Here is a 24,795-nt window from a genome sequence, read left to right as displayed (position 1 = left end):
GACATGTAGCCGGCGCGGTCTGCTCGTTGCCGACTACTGCGTTGTGTTCCGGTGCACTGAAGACAACACACTGGCGTACTTGAAGGCACTTTATTGTGTACAACTCTCTCAATCTGTTCAACATCAAGGAGAGAAAATGTTCAAAACTCTACCCTCGACCAGAATCCGCCTCTCCCAGCCGAGTACAATGCAGACTGAATATAATCACATTCAAAAATACAAGGAATAAAATACAACATAATTGGAAAATAAACATTGCATCTGGTGTATATCTTATGTATGTGTCATATTGCATGTTATCTCTGCCAAAAACTCTGAGCTTTTAGCCTTTACATTAATACTGTGCAACATGACATAAACCATCTTTCAAATAGGTAATACATACAGTAATATGCACGAAGCAACATGTAATCCTTCACATTTGAGCTTTTCAGTGCCATTAAACACTAATCAATACATGAAAACATTTTAAATGAACACATATTTTTAACCTGATATAGGGAATACATACCTGTTCAACATCAAGGAGAGAAAATGTTCAAAACTCTACCCTCGACCAGAATCCGCCTAACATAAAAAGAACAACGTGGGCTTCATCACAAGAGGATAGACGATTGCTAACTTACAGCTAAACAAAACACGAGGTTAGCTAAGTTAGCAATTTCTCAAACTCTCAAAAATAGCTACATTCACGACACAGCTTGATTAAATGTACGTACACTCATCATATAATATACATACAAGTTACTATGTGCACTGAAACGTTTTAGTTTTAACAGGTATATCAAGTTTATATCACGCCGAAGTGAACACATACCTCTCCCAGCCGAGTACAATGCAGACTGAGAAAAGCATGACACCCCTCCGCATATAACCAAACCAACTCTAGAGGGCGCACTTACACAACTAACTCTCCCAATATCTGTAGACTACACGAAATGCTGAACAATACCATATTTTGGTGAAATCAACTCACAAAATAAAATAAAAAATTGAAAATGAACGGTTACAAAAATCTGTAATTCTTTGACCTGTTACAGACAGATACTCCAATCTCCGCTGTGGAGCTTTGCAGCTCCTTCAGGGTTATCTTTGGTCTCTTTGTTGCCTCTCTGATTAATGCCCTCCTTGCCAGGTCTGTGAGTTTCGGTGGGCGGCCCTCTCTTGGCAGGTTTGTTGTGGTGCCATATTCTTTCCATTTGGATTTAATGGTGCTCCGTGGGATGTTCAAAGTTTCTGATATCTTTTTAGAATCCAACCCTGATCTGAACTTCTCCACAACTTTGTCCCTGACCCTTTTGGAGAGCTCCTTGGTCTTCATGGTGCCGCTTGCTTGGTGGTGCCCCTTGCTTAGTGGTGTTGCAGACTCTGGGGCCTTTCAGAACAGGTATATAGATACTGAGATCATGTGACAGATCATGTGACACTTAGATTGCACACAGGTGGACTTTATTTAACTAATTATGAAATCCAAATAAAAATCAATTTAAATTACAGGTTGTAATGCAACAAAATAGGAAAAACGCCAAGGGGGATGAATACTTTTGCAAGGCACTGTATACCGGTATAGTAAAACACAGTTTACCGCCCAGCCCTGGCATTGTGCTTGTTGACCTAAAGCACACCACAGTTTGACCTCAGACTTTAGATAGATTAGGGAATGTGCTGCTCTATCCAATATGTTTCTATCGGCAACATTCTGAATGTTTCACCTCACTGAATACACCACAGGTTTGTTTTGTGTCTTTGGTATGGACTGTTTTCTAGTATCCTGGGTCTATATTTGAATTAAGCACAAGTACTTTTCTAACTGCATTAAAAGAGAGTAATACGCCCTATTGTGTGTCTGTTAATGTGGGCTCTTTTGCAATGGACTGTGTTGCCTGTTTGGTTAAACACCTACCTTACATTTACCAGAGAAAGACAATTTCCAAGTCTGTTTGTTGGCTATAGGCTTCTGCCTCTTGGTAAACACTGTATATAACATATAAGCTGTATAATAAGACATCATAAGGGCTCATAACAGTCTGCATCATTATGGGGCTCCATAATCAGCAGCATAGCACCAATGCAATTCCATTTGAAGAGGCATATTACTTTGCTGTAACTTGCATTGTTACTGAATGGAGACTGTGATGAACAGCTTTGTAAATATCTCTATATTATCAATGGGCAGTTGGGTATCAGTACTGTATCATCATTTGTGAAAGGTTGAACCCTGGGCTCTGTAAATTGAATTTTGTTCCTCTAAATGTTATTAGGTTAATCTGCACTAGTCTGCTGTGTGAGATGTCTCCAGAAGGGAGACATATTTCTTCTTGTGTTGCCTGAAAACAAAGCAGAGAAGGACGTCTTTAATTTGACTATTAAGATGTTGTTTTAAATTGTCTAAAAGGAAATGATTGTACATTTCTTTCCACTTAATCAACAAGCAATAGAGCAACACATCTGTTTTGAATAGAACTATAGTCAACCAGACAAGAAAACCTATCAAATGTTAACCAATGCCAGCTACTCTTTTTTTCTCTCCCACACAGTTACCTGAGTGTTGCTTCTATGGAATGTATGATAAGATCCTGCTGTTCCGCCACGACCCAGGCTCAGAGAACGTCCTCCAGCTGGTGAAATGTGCTACAGATATCACAGAGGGAGACCTGGTGGAGGTGGTGCTATCAGGTTAGACCAGTGCTCACTACACACTACATGCTACACACTACACGCTACCTGGTTGAGGTGGTGCTATAGTACACACCAGGTAAGACCATAGTACACACTAGAACAGGGCTTTGTTCGTTAGGCATCAAACGGAAGAAAATAAACTGAAACAGGGAGGAACTACCCAAACTTGACCAATAAGAAACATTCATTGTGATTTTCTGTTGCAAAATGTTTCAGAACATTTTGTTACGGCTGCCATGATGAAAATGACCCAGGCCCTCCTTAGAAGGTCACACATGGCACAACCTTATGTCTTCCTCTGGATTGAGATGTTTCTATCCATGCCATACACATTTGAATATGTAGCATGCACCTGTTTGAGGGTGAGTTCTGTTCACCTGTGTTCTGTTTGCATATAGGCTAATCTCTGTTTGCATATTTTGTATACATTCATATGACCTTTTTCCACACAGTGTATTAATGCAATTGAACATAGGCCTATTGCATTCACTGGTTCTCTTCAGCTGTATTTTCTGTTAGTTATGTAGCCGCTAGAATAGACCATTTGATATAGGGAAGAGAGGTGAACTCTCCTATGAACCCTTGAGTTTGAATAATAGCAGAAAATGGAAGGTTCCTTTGGTTTTGTTCTAAATACAGAACATGTTCAAGCTTCATACAGATTATGAACAGAGTACAAAGCATCTCCATAATAGCAGCTTGAAAAGGAGGAGAGAGATACAATGTTATCCAGCGTAATGGAATAATCAGATGACACAATGATAATAGTGAGGACATAATGTTAATATGAAATTTATCTAAATGGCATAAGCGTGTATTTATTCTATGTGCTTAGCTAATAGCTACTGTATGGTTAATTGACTCAGTCATCACAACAGACAAGAACATGAATAACTGGCTGCATGACAAATACAGAGCTAGAGGGCATGTTGCTGTCTAGCTGATAAGCCACCTACAAAATATCATTCATTCAGATAATATCTTGTTTAAAACCACCAGGGTTAGCTGCCAATCAGAAACACCAATACACAAGTCAAGGTCTGGAAATGTGGAACTATACCAATATGCAAATTAACCAATTACTGTAAGTTATATCTCAGATGCCCATCTCTTGTGAAGTAATAAAGCATTTATGAAAATAACAAAATAGTAAGTCGTCACACAAATCTTTAATCATGTCTGTGTATTGAACCAGTGATGTCCCTCTGCTTTGTTTAGGCAGTTTTCTGCTCCCCTCCACCCCATCCAGTTGTTTGGCTGCCACACCCGACAACAAATCAGGGGTGTGCTTATCCTAGCCCAGGAGTAGGAAGTGATCGAAGTATTGCCTTTGACACTGCTAAAGTGTTTTTACGAACGCTTGGCAGGCTTTCTCTTCCCCCTCTCAGTGCGCTACAGTATGATGGTAATTTAGTTGTGGCTGTGGTACATAGACAGGGGGAGACATTGGGTATACTGACACCTCCGCTACCCCCTGGCTACACCCCTCGCTGGGAAGGAGAGGGCTCAGGTTATTTCGTGATTTAGACGCCCAGATGCACACATTCTAATGACACACTCGACAGCTGAGAGAGCGGTGAGCATAGAATAAAAGTAACTCAGGAAGAACCTTACAACTGTCAGAAAGAAGCAGTGAAGACTAGACAGTCTGTGATTATTCATTGTGATCATTCCCACCGTGCAGCTGCTCTGAACAAAATGTGTCCTCTGTTGACTGTGGTGTGTAAATTGCTGTCTAGTTCTGTTACTGTTTCAGCATCAGAGGCAGCGCAAAGTGAATCCTAACTGCGTGGATTCTAATGTGTGGCTATTGTGTTACGTTAAGAGGTCACACGTTATAAAGGTTCACTGCACAGATGCTGCTAACACTCTCTGTGACTGTCTGTCTGCAATGTTTTTTTGTACTACTCTCGTTGTTCAGTTGATCTCAGCTTATGCTCGCACTCACATTTGAGGTAGAAGTTCGAAACAAGTTATAACCTTTTTCTGGTTTTAACTCTTGATAAGCTCAGAAAGTATGAGTGGAGAGAGTGTCACGCTAACATAGAGCAGCTGCTATAGGAGGTTCACCACAGGAGCCAAAGGCCAGTACACTTGTGCTCCACTGAACTCATCAATAAAATCATCAATTCCCTTCATAGATGATCACTTCGGTTAAATATTCTACCTACAAGGAGAAAGAAAAATGGTAATGGTTGGTAAATGAACATTACGGTGTGTTACACTCTATCCCAGAGAGTTGTTTTCACCAGCCAGTCTTCCTGTCAAAGATCTCATGATTTGTGTTTCTTCGTTTGATATTTTTCGACTTCTTGAGCAACTTAATGAGGGTGAAGATGGATAGGATGCCAAAGACACTTTTGCTGTTACCAGCATGAAGGTGTGAACAACATACATTTGTTACGCTGGAGCAGGATGGATGCTACTGGATGCAAACGGGTGTGCACACCAATCTGTAAACATAAAATGGGAGAGAGGAAGAAGTGAACATTAATTCTGTCCAATGGAAATGCTTTCCCCCCGGTTTGTACACTGAAATGTAACACTCTAACACCATTTGCCATTGCGAAACAGTAAAATTATAAATACTGTAATGTACTGGAATGCAGATATACTGTGTATCATGTGAGCTGTCTTCACCACCGCAGTGTATCTGTATATTCATCAGTGTTTGTTTTCTTTTAGTGTTTATAGTTATGTAGAGAAAAGCTGAACTAAGCAAGCAGAAAAGACACTAGAACTACTAGTTAGACATAGGAACACATTTGCAAATAAACATAGGTATTTATTTAGATTAAGTGTACCTAGGTACCACATTGTCACGTCTCCTCCAGTTGCTCCCGTCCGGCGCACTGATTCACCGGTCTACTGAGCCACCGGTCTGAGTGCACCACCTCGGCAACACCGGAATGGAAACCCAACGCACCCTAATCACCTCCAGCGCACCTGCACCTCATCATCTCATCACCACCCCTATATAGCCATGGACTGTTCAGTGTTGTGTTGTGTGTGATTGTTAGTGTCATGTCGTGTACTCGCTCGTTGTTGTTCTCTTGCTCAGTGTTAAGTAAACCTTTACATTGTTGATTCCTGCGTCTGCGTCCTGCCTCTTTGTATCCTCAGTACTCGTCACAGAATCACACACCAATCATGAAGATGGATGCAGCAGGTAACCCTCCTGGAGAGAGGGCTACCAGCGCCTCGACCAGCACCAGCAGCAGATTGCCCAGCTGAATGCCGCCATGCAAGAAGTGCTCCAAACGCTGCATAAACTGACCATCGCTCCGGTTCCACCTCCGGGAGCGGCGAGTGCACCCAGTCCACCTCCTCCCGTGCTATCACCAACGTCTGAGGGACCCCTCGCCCTGCCGGAGCACTATGATAGGAAAACGACGAAATGTAGAGGCTTCCTGCTACAGGTTTCACTGTATCTGGCGCGTCAGCATGGGGCATCTCCATCGGACCAAGCCAGGATAGCGCTGGTGATTTCGCTACTGAAGGGAAAGGTGCTGGATTGGGCCACGGCAGTCTGGGAAGGAGGTGAGGCCGCGGTGCTTCCCTACTCCACCTTCCTCGCTCGGTTCAAGGCGGTGTTCGATCATCCCACGGAGGGAAAGGACAGGGGTGAGCGTCTCCTCCGGCTACAACAGGGAGAGGTGGCCACGTTCGAGTACACCCTGAGCTTTCGCACGATGGCGTCGTCTTCCGACTGGAATGAGCGTGCTCTGCGCACAGCCTTCAGGAGGAGAGGCTTACGGGAGGACATCACGACGGAACTCGCATGTCGGGACGATGAGATGGACCTTGATACCCTCATCGCCATGTCCATTTGTCTTGACGATATGTTGAGAGACCGATGGCGTTCCCAACACCTCCCGGAGCCTCAACGCTCACCCCATCGGAGCTGTGGAAGCCGCCCTGCCTCAGAGTCCTCACCCATGGAGGCGGGCAGCACCCCCTACACCACCACGGACCACAGATCTCCTGGCGGCTCCCTATCTAGGCGGTATGACTCCCGTCGCCGCTCCATGATTGTTCCGTCATCACCTGTCACCAAACCATTGTTTTTAGTTCCCCTAATGGTGAATTTAATTTATTCTCTTCGCTTTCCATGGCAATGATAGATTCCAGATCAGCGGGGAACCTAATAGATAGGGAGCTGGTCTCTGAATGGGGGTTGCCCACCATGCCACTGCCTTCTCCGCTACACGTCACCTCGCTGGACAACAAACCACTTGGATCAGGCACCATTATGCACGTCACTCTCCCCATCACCTTTCCCACACTACCGGAGCACCACGAGGAGCTGTCCTTCCACATCGTCACGTCACCCCTTCACTGGATCGTCTTGGGATTGCCCTGGCTCAGACTACACAACCCCCCATCAATTGGATCACCAAGAGGATCACAGCCTGGTCCCCCTCATGCTGGAGGACCTGCCTGCCGGTGGTTTGTTGTTCCACGTCAGTGGAGAGTCCAGAGTCCGCCCTCCAGCCCAACATTCCACGTGAGTATGCAGATCTCTTCGATGTCTTCTCTGCCTCCAAGGCTAAGTGTCTCCCTCCTCACAGGCCCTGGGACTGTGACATTGACCTGCTGGAGGGACAACACCCCCAGAAGAGTCGCATTTACTCCCTCTCCATAGCGGAGACTGAGGCCATGGAGAAGTATGTGGCGGAGACCCTGAAACAGGGGTTCATCAGATGCTCTACCTCTCCTGCCTCCGCCAGCTTCTTCTTCGTGGCCAAAAAACATGGAGGACACAGGCTGTGCATTGACTACCGGGGGCTGAACGCAGTCACCACCAAGTACCGATACCCCCTCCCTCTGGTTCCGTCGGCCATTGAGCAGCTGGGAGGGGCCCGGTACTTTACCAAGTTGGACCTGAGGAGTGCCTACAACCTGATCTGAATCCGGGAAGGAGATGAGTGGAAGACTGCATTCAGCACTACCTCAGGCCTCTATGAATACTGCGTCATGCCCTACGGCCTCGCCAACGCACCTTCCATGTTCCAGTCCTTCGTCAATGTCATGTTCCGAGACATGCTGAGTAGACAGGTGGTGGTGTACATCGACGATATCCTGATCTACTCTGCTACGTTCGAGGAGCACGTCAGGGACGTCAGAGCGGTCCTACTCCACCTCCGGGAACACAGCCTGTTGGTGAAGGGGGAGAAATGCGAATTCCACCAACAGGCCATCTCCTTCCTGGGATACAGGATCAGTCCTTCATGGAAAGAGCGAAGACGGACGCCGTCAGGTCATGGCCAGTCCCCACCACCATCAAGGGCCTACAGAGCTTCCTGGGCTTCGCACATTTCTACCGGCATTTCATCAGGTCCTTCAGCTCCATAGCCGCCCCGCTCACCTCTCCTTAAGGGGGGCCTCAGAAGCTGGCCTGGAACCCTGAGGCTGACGCTGCCTTCAAGAGGCTGAAGGAGAGGTTCACCACAGCGCCCCTCCTAAAACACCCAGATCCAGCTCGTCCTTTCATCCTGGAGGTGGACGCATCTGAGGAGGGCGTGGGTGGGGTCATCTCCCAGCGGCAAGGTAAGCCAGAGAAAATGTATCCCTGTGCCTTTTTCTCGAAAAAGCTTACCCCCGCAGAGAGGAACTATGAAGTTGAAGACAGGGAGCTGTTGGCGGTGGTCCTCACTCTGGAGGAATGGAGACACTGGCTGGAGGGTGCTGTCCATCCATTCCAGATTCTCACTGAACACCGGAATTTGGAGCACATACGGGCAGCGAAACGGATGAACTCTCGTCAAGCTCAGGAGGACCCAGCGCCTGCCAACGCCCCTCCGTGTATGTACCCACTCCGGTGTGACGCGCACCCTACATTCTCTCTCACAAAATTACTGGTGGCCCACCTTGGCTACTGATGTCTCCCGCTATATCAACTCCTGTTCCGTATGTGCCCAAACAAAGACATCTCGGAACGCCCCGGCAGGCAAACTAGTTCCTCTCCCAGTGCCTCAGTGACCTTGGTCACACCTGTCCATAGACTTTGTCACCGACCTCCCACGTTCTGACAGCTTCACCACAGTCCTGGTGGTCGTAGATTGGTTCTTCAAATCATGTCGTTTTTTGTCACTAACTGGTCTTCCTTCTGCGCTCCAGGTTGCTGAGGTCCTTTTCCAACAGGTCTTCCGATATTATGGATTTCCGGAGGACATCGTCTCAGACCGTGACCCCCAATTCACCTCCCGAGTGTCGAAGGCTGTCCTGGAGAAGATCGGGGCCACAGCCAGCCTCACTTCCGGGTATAGGCCTCAGCCGAATGGGCAGGTGGAAGGCATGAACCAGGAGCTGGGGAGGTTTCTTCGTTTGCCACTGTCAGGACCGGCAGGGTGAGTGGGCGAGGTTTCTTCCCTGGGCAGAATATGCCCAGAACTCCCTCGTTCACTCCTCCACAGGGCTCATTCCCTTCCAGTGCATCTTGGGCTCCCAGCCGGCCCTGGCCCTTTGGACACCCAGTCATACCGATGCGCCCGCTGTCGACAAGTGGTTCTGCAGGGCCGGACAGGTCTGGGACGCCGCCCATGTCCATCTCCAGAGGGCCATTCGTCGGCAGAAGGACCAAGCCGACCGCCACCACAGTGAGGCCCCCGTATTCCAGCCTGGTGATCGTGTCTGGCTGTCCACTAAAAACCTCCCTCTCCGACTGCCCTGCAAGAAACTGAGCCCCCGGTTTTGTGGGGCCGTTTAAGGTCCACCGGCGGATAAATGAGGTATCGTACCGGATGCTCCTTCCCCCTCACTAACGTGTCTCACCCACTTTTCATGTGTCTCTCCTCAGGCCGGTGGTTCCTGGTCCTCTGGCGGATGCCGTCCCCCGGGGTACGTCTCCTCCCGTTGCTCCCCTCCGGCGCTCTGATTCACCGGTCTACTGAGCCACCGGTCTGAGCGCACCACCTCGGCAACACCAGAATGGAAACTCAACGCACCTTAATCACCTCCAGCGCACCTGCACCTCATCATCTCATCACCACCCCTATATAGCCCTGGACTGTTCAGTGTTGTGTTGTGTGTGTGATTGTTAGGGTCTTGTCGTGTACTCGCTCTTTGGTGTTCTCTTGCTCAGTGTTAAGTAAACCTTTACATTGTTGATTCCTGCGTCTGCGTCCTGCCTCTTCGTATACTCAGTACTCGTCACACACATTCACATACACACACTCATTTTCTGAAATATGTAATGACAGTTTACAGGTTGTTAAACTTCCAACCATAGCTTTGCCTTTAGAAAAAAGCCAAAACAATAATTGAACTAATTTACCAAACAGAATTGCTAATCAGAATGTATTCTACTTGAGCATGTTGAGACAAGCATGTTGGTGGGGGATGTGTGAGTTAGATGAGGCAGTCTCATGCTGAGCTGTCCACTCTATCCCATTGGCCCAATGCAGCCTAACAGCATCAGCCAATTAGAAAATCATAACTCCATCTGCAGCAAAAAGCCTTTACCTCAAAATATATCATACTGTACCAGCGAACGCCCATTCATTTTTTTATCCTACAACCGTTGAAAACATGGTACCACTACATCGCTATTTAAGGAATACAACTCAGTTCTTACATTTTAGTCATTTAGCAGACACTCTTATCCAGAGCGACTTACAGGAGCAATTAGGGTTAAGTGCCTTGCTCAAGGGAACGTCGACAGACTTTTCACCTAGTCGGCTCGGGGATTAGAACCAGCAACCTTTCGGTTACTGGCACAACGCTCTTAACCACTAAGCTACCTGCCACCCGCCGAGTGCTGTTTAAATCTGGGAGTGTGAAGAAATGTTGAAATGGAACCATTGACTATTGTTGTTGTATGTTGACCTGTTCTAGCCTCTGCCACAGTGGAGGACTTCCAGATCCGTCCCCATGCCTTGTTTGTCCACTCCTACCGGGCCCCTGCCTTCTGTGACCACTGTGGAGAGATGCTGTGGGGCCTGGTGAGACAGGGCCTCAAGTGTGAAGGTAGGTACTGTACAGTAGGAGCCCTGGACTGCGTCTCGAATGGCACAAGTCGGGCACTTTGTAGTGTAATAGGGTACAATTAGGGACACAGCCCTGGGCCCATTTGAACATATTTCTTTAAGTTCCAGCCACTCCAACACCGTTACGTAACTCTAAGAGAGAATTAGGGTACATGGGATACAGGCCACCCAGGTGTACTCTAGTCTGAAGAGGTCTCTTCAGGGTTCGGGATGAGCAGCAATGCCCCTGCTAGAAGAGTGTTGGGATGAAGAGAACAATTTGTTTTCTCTCAGGCTGAAGTGGTAGTTGGAAAGGAGTTGGAAAGGTAGTGCATAGAGTGGATGGAGGCAGACACAATAGCCTAGCATGTATAAAAGTGTAGTAGTACTTACTGTGGTGTCTGACTGGAATGGTGACGAGCTCATGAAGGAAACTTTCCCAAAGACGAAGTTTCAACAATCCATGAATGACTTGGTCGATTAGATGATTCCTACTTAGTTCATAAAGACGGTCTCTCACCAGTTTGATGCAAGTACAAAAATGGCCACGTTACACGTGAACTCACCTTTGCTCTGAAACCGTCTCTTTTTCTCCTCCGAAGGTTGTGGTCTGAACTATCACAAGCGCTGTGCCTTTAAAATCCCAAATAACTGCAGTGGTATATGCAAGCGGAGGTTGTCCAGTGTCTCTCTGACCGGCTTGACCACCCTGACCACCACACGGTCCAATGAGCCTTCACCTTTCACCTCTGACGAAGCCTTACTGGTGAGTTTACCCCTGGTTACTGTGGGTCATCAGGAAGAGCCACTCACACATGCCCAAGCTCACACGGGCATGGACGCATGCACGGATGCAGATACACGCACCACAGATTAATACATGCCCTACGCATTCCCAACCTCCCAATGACAAATTGTTGGATTACAATGAGAATCATGTTCCTGCTATAAAAGACCTGATGTGATTCTGCAAGACCTGTTGCTGGTTGTGTTCGTGATTCATTCTGTAGGAGCAGCTCTTTACTCAAGCAGCAGTCAGTCATGTGTGTGAATATCTGTCAGGTTTAACTCTGATCTCTCTCCTCCCTGTGTGTGTCCCTGTCCTCGCTGCATGCTCAGTCTTCAATCAGTCCCGGCATGGAGGTAGGTACCCTAAAACACTCCTCTAATATACCCTGCCGTCACCTATTGCAGTGTCAATACGCCTATTATCACCAGAAACACCTCACTCTTTCTCTGTTTTTCCCTAAAGTGTCATATGCCCAAGTAAGACAAGTAAGACAAAGAACGGAGATTGTATAATATAATAGTAGTTTATGTAGTTGTTGCTTGTCATGTGCTACCTACCATGTGCCTTGACCTACTACCTTCTACAGCAGAAGGCACAGTCAGACGTCTTTCCTGGCAGAGAGAGAAGGTCCTCTTCCTACACCGGCCGGCCCATAGAGTTAGACAAAATCCTCCTGTCCAAAGTCAAGGTGCCTCATACCTTCGTCGTCCACTCCTACACACGCCCCACCGTCTGCCAGCACTGCAAGAAGCTACTCAAGGGCCTGTTCCGTCAAGGCCTGCAATGCAAAGGTACAGTAGGGTCTGGAGAGAGAGACTTGAGATAATGAGAGGTTGACTGGTGGTGGAGGAGGTGGTGATACTGTAAGACTGTGTGACTCACCTGTGGGCTTTTGCCAGCTCAATATTTTCATGTGGTATTATTTTAGGATATGTCAAGACTTTGTTGTCACAGAGTTGGCAAAGCTAACAGATGGTAGTTGTTTCTCCCTCAAGCTTTATTTGTGACATCTTTAATAACTATTATGGTCTGATTTAGATATCCCTGTAACTGTATAATTACATGGTAATCACAAATGCAGCAACAGTGTTGTTACTACCATAGAGATCCCATAATTCACAGATATTATGTACTGTAATTCTATGGTTACTACAGTGTAAACAGTATGAAAAAATGTATGCACTCACTAACTGTAAGTCGCTCTGGATAAGAGCGTCTGCTAAATAACTAAAATGTAACAAAAATGTAAAATGTAAACAAGCAGTCATGTTGCTTTCATTTATTTTGCGGCCAAAACCATTTGTCCCTGAAATGATGGCTGGGAAATGTATTTTTTTTAGCAGCTGTTGTTAGTGTATGTGTAGAACTGTACTGTATATATACAGGATGTGATAGTATCATATGAGTGACAGTTCAATAGGTACTCTAGCAGACAGATAACGTGTTTGTAGTCACAGTGCTATTATACAGGTTTCATGTGGATGTGCCATCTATCTCTCTCTCTTTCCTTTCTCTATCTCTCTCCCTCCCCTCTTGCACACTCTCTCTGTCTCTCTCTCTCTCTCTCTCTCGCTCTCTCTCTCACACACATTCTCTCACACTCTCTGTTTCTCTCTCACGGTTACAGATTGCAAATTCAACTGTCATAAACGATGTGCGCCCAAAGTGCCAAACAACTGCCTTGGAGAAGTGTCTAAAAATGGAGGCAAGTCTCACTTTAGATAGTCATTATTTTGCTTTAAGTATGGCAGATCTTTCCAACTAAGTGGTAGTCCATCTCATACCGTTTTTACAGAAATGTCACAGGATTGAAATGTTTTTCTTTCAATTCTGCAGCATTTACTTCAGTTATCAGAGACTGTAGAAAGTCAATCAAATAGTATACCAGCTGAATTCTTGGAAGTACCAGAATGTTCCTTGTAAATATCGACCAAATTATGACTGTCAAATAACATCACTGTTTTATTTTAAAATCTCTATTCTTTGTATTTTTCCTCTTTTGGATCCTACTTTCTTCTTCTTTTAAAAACAGGTATTCTCTGGCATACTTAATTTTTGACTTTTTCTAATACCTTGTGTGTGTTTCCACATGTTCCTCCTCCTCCTCCAGAACTACTGAGCCCAGGGGCGGAGTCTGATGTGCTGATGGGGGAGGGTTGTGACGACCACGACAGTGACAGGAACAGTGTTCTCATGGATGACATGGAGGAGGCCATGGTGGCTGACTCTGGCCTGCTGGAGGCTGGCCATGGGGAAATGGGAGACCTCCACGACCCAGAGGACGACTCCAACAGGGCTATAAGGTGATTGACTGGGCCTGGGACTAGGATTAGGCCAGGGGGACACCCCAATGGCTATGACAGTAGTCATAGTTCCTCTTACAATATCTACTCTAGCATACTGCTTAGAATGAAGCAATGTATTGGGAATTAGTATGCTGGTATGGGCATTGGAAAGTACCTTACTCTCAGGAGTGGTAGGATAATCATCTATTGAATGTTTTCCAACTTCTCTCTCTTCTCTGCGTTCATTCAATGAGTGAACAAAAAAGAAGACCCTATCCCTAGCTTCTTGTCCACACCCCGGCTCAAACCTAACACTAGCCATAACCTTAACCCTAACCCTAACCCTAACTTCATGTCCACACCCCGGCTCAAACCTAACACTAGCCATAACCTTAACCCTAACCCTAACCCTAACTTCATGTCTACACCCCGATTCAACTCCCCATGTGCCCATGCACCCTGTCCCCCTTTTGGGTAACAGACCTCAGTCCCCTTACCTAACCCTAACCCTAGCTTTATGTCCACATCCCGGTTCAACCCTAGACTCAACCACAACTCTAACCCGAGCTTCATGTCCACATCCTGGTTCAACCCTAGCCTCAACCACAACTCTAACCCAGCTTCATGTCCACATCCTGGTTCAACCCTAGACTCAACCACAACTCTAACTCGAGCTTCATGTCCACATCCCGGTTCAACCCTAGCCTCAACCACAACTCTAACCCAGCTTCATGTCCACATCCTGGTCCAACCATAGCCTCAACCACAACTCTAACCCAGCTTCATGTCCACATCCTGGTTCAACCCTAGCCTCAACCACAACTCTAACCCGAGCTTCATGTCCACATCCTGGTTCAACCCTTAGCCTCAACCACAACTCTAACCCGAGCTTCATGTCCACATCCTGGTTCAACCCTTAGCCTCAACCACAACCCTGACCCTTGATTCATTCAAGAAAGCTACAGCAAAGTTGATATTGTGAGATTTCAAAACGTTTAAAACCATGACTAGAGAGAGACTGTCAATGAATACAGCAAAGAGCTGCTGTTTTTATGACTGAGTTCATGTTTAAGTTCTTACTCAGCACTGTCAACACTTTGTATTCAACACTTTTATAAGCCATAAAATGCTTGTTCTTCCTATTTACAGTCAGCGCTACAACAAGCGGTAAGGAAAGAGTAGGAAAGTGTAGCGATAGGCTTGCGTTGTTGTTATTATTGGCAGCTTGGGTCTTTTTTAATATTGAATAATATTTCACTTTCTCTTTTCGTAGGAGTAACGACATGAATTTGTGCATGAGGCAGAAATAATGCATAGCGACTCGTTTCACTATCAGCTGGAAGACGGTGTCCCTTTTTGGTCAGTGTCAGTAGAGGAAAGGGAGAGCGGAGGGATGTTGAGAGGTGGACCCTCAGTCTGCTGCTCTCTCCCTCCGCTGAGACTGACCATCAGATGCAGGCCCAGTAAAATACAAATAAAAAGCAAATTATTTAAATGTACGCTTACTCAGCTGTGCCTCACAACTAATACAACAACGGATCTACATTTATTACCGGTGTGATCATATAGCCTATCTAAAATGTTGAAAGATATATTTTTTAAATGTCCCGAACAACAATGCATTGGCAGGGCAATTCAAGCAAAGCCAATATACCCTGGTATTTTATTGGGCCTATAGCTTACTGCACAAACCTCATTGCTACAGTACTGTTTTTAAGTGGCTAATGTTGCATAGGCTTACATTTTTAAGTCATGAAAAAACAAAATCTGAGCGGTAGCTCTCGTCTTGCATTTTGACTCAAAGTGATCTTAACTCAGAAAAGGTTGGTGACCACTTTTCTAGAGTTTTCCCTGTTAACACTATCAACGTTTCCCTTTACCGTGGCAATTGTGATCGAATCAACGCAATATTAGCCACTTTCAATGCAACATACCGAAACAAAACAAACTATGCAAGAGATTTTGTTGTAGGCAGAACGCATCGGAGTAGGATTCTATTGCATTGACATGCATGACTCAGTCCGTACTCTACGCAGACCGGTTCGACATAACCTGTCAGAGCTGCAGTAGGCCAATATGCAAATAAACCATTGCTATGAATGGATCTGTGCCATTTACTTTGAACTGGACTGTGTTTACAGCATGATCGGTCATGAGTAGATGCGCTTGTTTGGAGATCAAAGCAAGAGCTGCATGTAACGACATGTGCACATTTTGTTCATATCCTTTGCTAGTTAGTGAGTTATTAGCCCAGTTATAGATCATTTGTAGTCAGCAATAGGGGAGTGATTGCTTCCTATAAGAGCACAAAATGTGTACATTTCTAGACATCTTTGAAAAGTGAGTCAGGTAAAGAGCATTTTTTTGTCTTAAAGGGGCAGTGTTGTATTTTGAGACAAGCTTGAATAAGCTAAGTAGCCAATAGTCAGAGGGTAGCATAATTTGTCTGATTCTCTGTAATAATAGGAATAATAATGCATTTTATTTTGTAAAGTAGTTTCTTGCATCAAACAACACAACAACATTTTCAGTCACCTCCTTGTCTGAAGAACAAGTGGATGAACAGGTTAATGTCAAGCCCTGCATGTTTTTTTCAAAAGTCTCATGGAATGTAGGCCTACATTGAACACCACACATTGGCTGCTACTGTAGGCTGAATGATAGAACAGCTATTTCCATGTTAAAATGTTATGGGATGCATTTTTCTCCATAGTTTTTTTATGGTAGGCCACTCTGGTAGGCCTACATTATGATAAAATAGCCACAGTAGCTTACTTGACCACTGTTAAAACTGTAACTTAAAGCAGGTACAGCCTCAGTGTTCATGGTAAACGCGATTTTCACAATGTTCACCGCCAGAGTTTTATGTTTGACTCCCTTCGTTCCAAAGCCCGTCTACTAGCAACAATATACCGCTGATGCGAGTGGTCCAGTCAGTCAAACACACCAAGAGGAAAAGCGGTAATGTCATGAAGGAAGGTTGGCTAGTGCACTTCACCAGTAAAGACACTCTGGTAAGTCTGATTGTCTTAATGTATTATTGTCACATCAACTAATCGATCTGCTGTAGAGTTGCAAAATTCCAGGATTTCTGGAAAACCAGAATTTGGGGGAAATTACCGGAATTTTGCAACACTAATCTGACACCATTTTATAGACTTGATCATATTTTCTGTGCTGTTTTTCTTTAATGTATGTTTTGTGTTTGTGTATTTTGTGAATGTCGATCGAATTTTCCCACTGTTGGAATAATAGACTTTACTTGTTACAGGGTTATTAAGACAATGTTATTACTGGGAGCCAACACTGTGGTATTTGTTACAGGGTTATTAAGACAGTGTTATTACTGGGAGCCAACACTTTGTTACTTGTTACAGGGTTATTAAGACAGTGTTATTACTGGGAGCCAACACTGTGTTACTTGTTACAGGGTTATTAAGACAGTGTTATTACTGGGAGCCAACACTGTGTTACTTGTTACAGGGTTATTAAGACAGTGTTATTACTGGGAGCCAACACTGTGTTACTTGTTACAGGGTTATTAAGACAGTGTTATTACTGGGAGCCAACACTGTGGTACTGTAGGCCTATAGAGTACTGTACAGTATGTGCCAAACAACACCCCATGTTTAATACATGCTCCATTAGTGTGTGTGATTGTTTGATAAATAATGACCAGTAAAGCGTAAAATTCAGTTGTAGTACGAGAATATGGACACGTCTCCAATCTGCTGTTCATGTTCCCAGGTGATTTAATTAATACAAAGTTTCGACCATTAGGTCTTCATCAAGCATCCATGTTTTTCATGAATTCACCTATAACTCTAGCACCTGCAAATAAAGTACCTGGAGATGCGTATGTTCTTCAGATTTTGTACACCTCTCCAATCTGCCATGGGCACTGACCTACAGCATAATAGATGCTTAGCATAGATGGGAACCCCCATTGGCCAGAGATGAAACGCACCATGAACATATGGAATATTGTCCCAGTCTGCGACAGCGGTAGTTAACAAGGCTCTCGATCTGTTTCCACTACAGAGGAAAAGACACTACTGGAGGCTGGACAGCAAATGCATCACGCTTTTCCAGAATGACACAGGAAGCAAATACTACAAGGTAAGAAATCAACTGTTATGAAATCGATCAATTGAAATTGTATGTTGAATAGATTATTATGGGTGAGGAGTGAATGAAATTCAAGAACTGAGGTTATTGCAAACAAATTTGCTGTAATTTAGGGTAAGAATAAGACAAGGTAAACATGCACCAGCGCATGCAGTTTTACACTGTACTCCCTACAGATAAGCAGGCTGCAATCACTTTGTCATATAAAATCTTATGGAGAATTGATCAAGGTATAATGTCATTTGTAGCAGCAAGAAATAGGCAGCCTGGTCCAACAAGACATTGATCAGATTAAAATACAAGTACTCTAACCACTACTGCTAAATTACTACATCAATCAATCAAATATATTTCAAAAAGCTATTTTTACAACAGCTGTTGTCACAAAGCGCTTTACAGTAACCCGACCTAGACCCCAAACAGCAAAGAGCAAGACTACCTCTGCTGTGTATCAGGAAATTCCGTTGTCAGAGGTGTTGTCTCTGGACCCAGCCAAGACCTTCAACCTGCTGTCTGAGGGCTCCAACGCCCACTGCTTTGAGATCGTTACGGCCAGTCTGGTCTACTACATAGGGGAGAACCTGGCGAGGCCGGAGGGCCCGGGGAGCATGTCGGCCCACAGCAGTATGCTGGTCAGTGGGGTCGGGCCGGACGTGGCCCGTATGTGGGAGATCGCCATCCAGCACGCCCTCATGCCCGCCATCTCAAAAGGACTGTCGCATGGGTCACGCCACAGTACGTATAAGCAGAATTAATTGGATAGATTAAAGCTAATAGAAATGAATGTAATTGAATTGAAGCAACCTTATCTTACTCAACACTAGGGTTGCAAAATTCTGGTAACTTTCCCAAAATTCCCAGGTTTTCCAGAAATCCTGGTTGGAAGATTCCCGGAATCAGGAAATCCTAAATCCTCCAACCAGGATTTCCGGAAAGACTGGAAATTTTGGGAAAGTTACAAGAATATTGCAACCCTACTCAGCACTAGGGAGGAACACTCTCAAGGTTATAGTAAGGAATACTCTTAAAGATATGATTAACTTCTCTTACATCAACAGATGATGTTTCCATCAGCATTTCAGTGTCCAACTGCCAGATTCAAGAGAACGTGGTAAGTAGAATTTGGTCTTACATTATTTGAACGAGCCTTTGGGTATATTTTCATTTTCACTTCAGATTTAGTGAGTATAATATGGCAGTAATGGAAGGTATATTTATAGTCACATTGGCTCCACATCTAGTTCATGTCTGCTCTTCGTGCATAGTTAGATTTCTGAGTTGAGATCATCCCCTAAGTAGCTCAAATTGTGATTATTTTGATTACCCACTCAGCCAAGCAGTTGCCATAGCTACTGTCAATAATTAGTCACAGTACCACTGGTTATAATTGTATTTCTGGGCAAGTCTTCCAGACGTGTATGGGATTAGCGGGTATTAAATTGTCAGATGAGAAGAGATAAAAGTGATTGTAGACAAATATTTCTGACAGTATACACTTGAAGCTTTCATTTAAACCCATTTAATGGATTTTTACATCTACAGGATATCAGCTCAGTGTATCAGATATTCCCGGATGAAGTCCTTGGATCTGGGCAATTTGGGATAGTTTATGGAGGTGATGCATTTGTACCACCTTGTCACACCAATAACCTGTAAAAAAATGTTTTAAATTGATTGCATGAGGAACACATCCTTGATATCAATTCTCTCCTGATCTTATCCTAGCAAAATATTTGCATGACCAAGGAGGTGTTTATTGTATTGTGAAGTTATAAATATAGTGCACACCTGTATAAACATGTAACTTGCCTTTGATTTCTCCATAATATAATGTCGCCAAACTACAGGAAAGCACAGAAAAACTGGCTGGGATGTAGCAATTAAGATCATTGACAAGTTACGCTTCCCCACCAAGCAGGAGAGCCAGCTACGCAATGAGGTTGCCATCCTCCAGGTAAACACACCAGCACGCATGGCTTATTGTGCTCCTATGAAACACACTATTATAACCTTTTTCTCAAATGTTGCCAGACACAAGTTATGTTGAGCACATGAGAAAACAACAACAGATCTAAAGACAAAAATAGAGCGAGGCTCTTGATATTGTGTCAGTAGGTAGATAAGGTAAATAATGAGGTAATTATCATGACAACACAGTGGGTGTTTGAAGAACCTGTCAAGCTCTCGGCCTGCTGCCTTTAAAAGGTTCCTGTGTTTCTGTGTTTCCTTACTAGAACCTGCATCACCCTGGGGTAGTGAACCTGGAGTGCATGTTTGAGACGCCGGAGCACGTCTTCGTTGTCATGGAGAAGCTCCATGGAGACATGCTGGAGATGATCCTGTCCAGTGAGAAGGGGAGGCTACCTGAACGCATCACCAAGTTCTTCGTCTCACAGGTAAGCCTGGCTGACAAGCATTGTTACTCGCAGACAATGGACAGTTGTGCAGTAGCAGTGGCACACACACATACTGTATACAAACACAGTCAGTGAAGTGTGGCAGGTAGCCTAGCAGTTAAGAGCGTTGGGCCAATAACTGAAAGGTCGCTGGTTCTAATCCCAGAGCCGACTAGGTGAAAAATCTGTTGATGTGCCCTTGAGCAAGGCACTGAACCACAATTGCTCCTGTAAGTTGCTCTGGATAAATGACTATAATGTAAGTGGCTTACAGGAATGCTTAATGTATTTTTCTGATGATAATATCCGTGTTTAATCATGTGTTGTTGCACATTTAATTATGATATGGAACCTATGTATATATTTAAATTAATGTTTTGTGGGATATAAATGCAAATGACCAGATTATATATAGTTTTTAAATAATCCCTAATAAAAGTAATCATTCACTGTGTAGAAATAATTAATTTCACCTATTTTTTAGATTCTTCAGGCTCTTCATTATCTCCACTTCAAGAACATTGTCCACTGTGACCTCAAACCAGAGAACGTCTTACTGGCGTCCTCCGAAGCTTTTCCACAAGTAAGAAAACCTCCTGCTCAGCCTCCAAACAAGCCAAAACAGAAACATACATTTCACAGACATAAACAGACATCATCTATCCGTCTCCTCTAAAATAAAGTGGATGATTATGCATACTGCACGCTCAGTGCCTCTACAATGTTCTGTTCTCTTGATTTTAATGATACACTTCCAATGACGGTCCCCTTCTCTCCATAGCCCTCTACTGTACTGTGCTGTAGCCTCCCTGCCAGGCGGAAAAGGACTATGAGTCACTGCCCTTTAGGCATTGCCAGGCATCGGATGGGTGTTAAAAAATAGATTGCATTTGTGTTATTTACAACAAATATTTTCTGAAAGGGAAGTAGTCAGTTCTTGTATATCTGTTGTTCATTTCCCAAAATATGCTCTGCCAACATCACTGGCATCATCACACTGCTAAGATCTGCCATCTTGTGCAGTCTTGCCGAAGTCACTGTTTTGGTAACCTTCTGGTAACATTCTGTAGCTACAGTAAATCGACTGTAGACCATATCATGCCCATGTCAAACAGACAGTGTGATAATTTGCCTTTAGCGTAAACCTTGCCAGCTGAACATTATTATGTCTGGAACAAACTGTTTAGGTGGATAAAATACTGGATGTTATGAATTAGCTTTCTCTAACAAGTCAAAGTTTGGTTAGACAACTACAGTACTGTTCCTCTAGTATGGAACCCTGGATTACCACGTGCTTTCTCATGTTTGAGTGAATACTGTGGCATCGTAAGATTGACTAGTGTGAAGTTGTGTTGTAGTCGACCTTCAAACATGGCCATGTCTCAAACGGCACCATATTCCAAATAGAGTGGGGAATAGGGTGTCATTTGAGACGCACCTTATTTGTGTCTCAGGTGAAGCTGTGCGACTTTGGCTTTGCCCGCATTATTGGAGAGAAGTCTTTCCGTCGGTCAGTAGTGGGTACTCCGGCCTACCTGGCCCCTGAAGTCCTAAGGAATAAGGGCTACAACCGCTCCCTGGACATGTGGTCTGTGGGGGTCATCATCTACGTCAGCCTCAGTGGTACTTTCCCATTCAATGAGGACGAGGACATTCACGACCAGATCCAGAATGCTGCCTTCATGTACCCACCCAACCCCTGGAAGAAGGTGTCCCAGGAAGGTGGGTGTCTGTCGGGCAGCAATGAGTCATGCATTACTGTGATAACTGTATTACTGTAAACTAACATTTTATATAGTTGTGTTTGAAGGATACATCATTGCTCTGAAAAGCAGGGTCTCCCTGAGGCTCTGTTCATTGTCTGGTTTTTGTAATCATATTGTGAAAGTTTGCTACACTGTCAGAATGCCTTTATGATAATCTGACTTACATTTACCAAGTCAGTGACTCAGTATTATGTTTACCTGAGGGAGTATGCTGATTTTTTTTATCATTGAATCATGTTCGGGCCTGTCTGGCCTGCATATGAACCTCTCTTATCATGACTCGTACTCTCACCTGTAGTGCCTCATGGCTCACAAAAGCACTATGAAAGTCTACAACACAAATCCTTGCCCCAAGACCTATACTGCTATTGAATTGAGCTGATGGCATGCACCATTATCCGTGTGAAGGAAGAGAGTTTGTGTGTGTGAGAGAGAGAGAGAGAGAGAGAGAGAGAGAGAGAGAGAGAGAGAGAGAGAGAGAGAGAGAGAGAGAGAGAGAGAGAGAGAGAGAGAGAGAGAGAGAGAGAGAGAGAGAGAGAGAGAGAGAGAGAGAGAATTCTTGTTGCAGCCTATTCATGTGCATAATGCCAAGCGATCCCTGGTACTATAGAGGAGGGCCTCAAGGTCAAGAATCCCAACTGGGGCTCAAAGAGCCATGACCCCTGAAATAATCTTAACATGATGTTGGTTTTGCTTATTAGCGCTTGCATGGCTCTGAAAGGGGCCTGTACCAAATCCTCCAGGTTTCCCACCATGACTTATCCTCTGACGGCCTGCTTTGTTGTTCCAGCAATTGACCTCATTAATAACTTGCTGCAAGTCAAGATGAGGAAGCGCTACAGCGTGGACAAGTCTCTCAGCCATCCCTGGCTACAGGTAAACCTTACTCTGAACTAAACTAGATATTTAACAGACATTATTACAGATATGGAAACAAGTCTTTCAGCCATCCGTGGCTACAGGTAAGCTACCCTTAATCTCTAAATGAGAGATTTAAAATACAATGTAGCAGATTAAAAAGGTACTGTATATATCACAAAGGAGTAAGTCTCTCAGACATCCTTGGCTACAGTAAGTCTCTCAGACATCCCTGGCTACAGTAAGTCTCTCAGACATCCCTGGCTACAGTAAGTCTCTCAGACATCCCTGGCTACAGTAAGTCTCTCAGACATCCCTGGCTACAGTAAGAGAGATGAGAGAAATGAGTTTGTCCTCCAACAGCTGCAAAAAGTTGTATAAAAAACCCAATTGACACAATCACATGAAAACAATTGATGCTGTAGGCTAATGCTAACTGCTGTGCCCCTCTGCTAATGATGTCCCTCTCAGGACTACCAAATGTGGCTGGACCTGCGCGGCCTAGAGTGGAAGATGCACGAGCGCTACATCACGCACGAGAGCGATGACAACCGCTGGGAACGCCACGCCGAGCAGCACGGCCTGACGTACCCTGCCCACCTGGTCAACCCGCACGCCAACGTCAGCGAGGGGGTGGAGCCTGACCCTGAGTTGGAAGAGGCGGACACCATGACGGCCCTCAGCAACAGAATCAGCGTGATGTGAATACTGTAAACGCAGGGCTACTGCCCCCTTAAGAGTCAGCATGCTGTAGTATGCTCACTCCCTCCACAACACACCACACCACAGCAAAACGGACTGACTGACTGACTCCTCCACTCCCAGCCAGGAAGTAGGGGCTCGATATCCAAACCCTGCCTTTAAACTAACTGCCTAACGAACAAAGAATCTAATTTCTAATAGTCTGTAGATGAGTCACCCAGGTGTATTGCCTAACTGCTTAATGAAAGTGAATCTAATTACTAAAACTGTAATACTTTGGGTATGAGTGATCATCTAGGTGTACTGCATTTTAAGTCAACAGCAGCAACCAATCCCCCCAAAAAGCATTTTGCATCATCATGATGATGTGGCCGGTGACACTTTGCTTCTTGAAAGTCCAGAGAAACAGTGAATGAAGAATACCTGTAAGCATCTGTCCTCATCAACAGCTAGCTGCTTTTCTTGTCTAGTATTGAAACTGTTCATGATGTGATGCTGAATGTTGAATCGTATGTGTGCTTGTGCTCTTTGCACAATTGCAACCAGCCTTTAATGCATTTTTGCCTGCAGGGAAGAAATTATTTTCTCTGGCTACATATTTAAATAAATATGTTTCAAAGCAGATATGTAAGTGTTTACTAACACTGATTTTTAAAAATTATTTGTGAGTTTGCTTTAGTGTACACCCCTATTTCTCGCCTAATGCCTTATATTCTGACCTACATTTTGAGTACACTGGCCACAGGAGTTTTTAAGAACGTTGTTAAGTTATTTTAAACATGTCACCCATACTCACTCTGCATCTTCATCCATAGTTTAGGGGGACTGCATGAAGAATGAGAATGGGAGAATCAGTGAGAAAGATGAGGAAATAAGACAACCCCCCCCACCCACACTGTGAAGAGAAAGTCAAGCCAAAGGTGAGACAAACCCATATGTACATTATCTGAATGACACTGATGTGAGCGAAACCATTATTCACTTAGAGATCCATGTTGAGATTATGCTTATCTGATTGAGAGGGAGGACAATCAAAATTGGATGGTTGATTTGATGTATAGAAAAAGGCCTAGGTCGGTTGGGTGATTCGTTTGGGGGACTGATTCATAATCACTTTAAAAAGCAAGACGTTATTTTTGTATTATTTTAAGTTTTTTAAGTATTTAAGTTATCAATTTCATACTGTAGAGACACAAAGGAAAATAACAAGTAGGTGGTTTATAC

At 44.5% G+C, this 24,795-nt stretch overlaps 1 protein-coding gene across 1 annotated transcript in view; it reads left to right on the top strand.

The window, feature by feature from the left end:
• The window catches only part of prkd1 (protein kinase D1), a 67,079-nt gene extending 42,920 nt beyond the window's left edge, over positions 1-24,159 (top strand). Inside the window, exons 2-19 of the mRNA XM_041848047.2 lie at positions 2,538-2,676; positions 10,516-10,647; positions 11,249-11,412; positions 11,766-11,789; positions 12,023-12,227; positions 13,064-13,141; positions 13,547-13,739; positions 16,612-16,735; positions 17,763-17,840; positions 18,305-18,584; positions 18,908-18,960; positions 19,392-19,464; positions 19,697-19,803; positions 20,084-20,245; positions 20,730-20,828; positions 21,700-21,967; positions 22,802-22,887; positions 23,341-24,159. Coding sequence (XP_041703981.2) covers positions 2,538-2,676; positions 10,516-10,647; positions 11,249-11,412; positions 11,766-11,789; positions 12,023-12,227; positions 13,064-13,141; positions 13,547-13,739; positions 16,612-16,735; positions 17,763-17,840; positions 18,305-18,584; positions 18,908-18,960; positions 19,392-19,464; positions 19,697-19,803; positions 20,084-20,245; positions 20,730-20,828; positions 21,700-21,967; positions 22,802-22,887; positions 23,341-23,574 — 2,499 coding nt within the window. The 3' untranslated portion in view covers positions 23,575-24,159. The remainder of the gene's footprint in view (positions 1-2,537; positions 2,677-10,515; positions 10,648-11,248; positions 11,413-11,765; positions 11,790-12,022; positions 12,228-13,063; positions 13,142-13,546; positions 13,740-16,611; positions 16,736-17,762; positions 17,841-18,304; positions 18,585-18,907; positions 18,961-19,391; positions 19,465-19,696; positions 19,804-20,083; positions 20,246-20,729; positions 20,829-21,699; positions 21,968-22,801; positions 22,888-23,340) is intronic.
• The last annotated feature ends 636 nt before the right edge of the window (positions 24,160-24,795 follow it).

The sequence above is a fragment of the Coregonus clupeaformis genome, chromosome 25, assembly GCF_020615455.1.
Source record: "Coregonus clupeaformis isolate EN_2021a chromosome 25, ASM2061545v1, whole genome shotgun sequence".
Lineage (NCBI taxonomy): Eukaryota > Metazoa > Chordata > Actinopteri > Salmoniformes > Salmonidae > Coregonus > Coregonus clupeaformis.
This window is presented reverse-complemented; position numbering and strand designations above follow the sequence as displayed.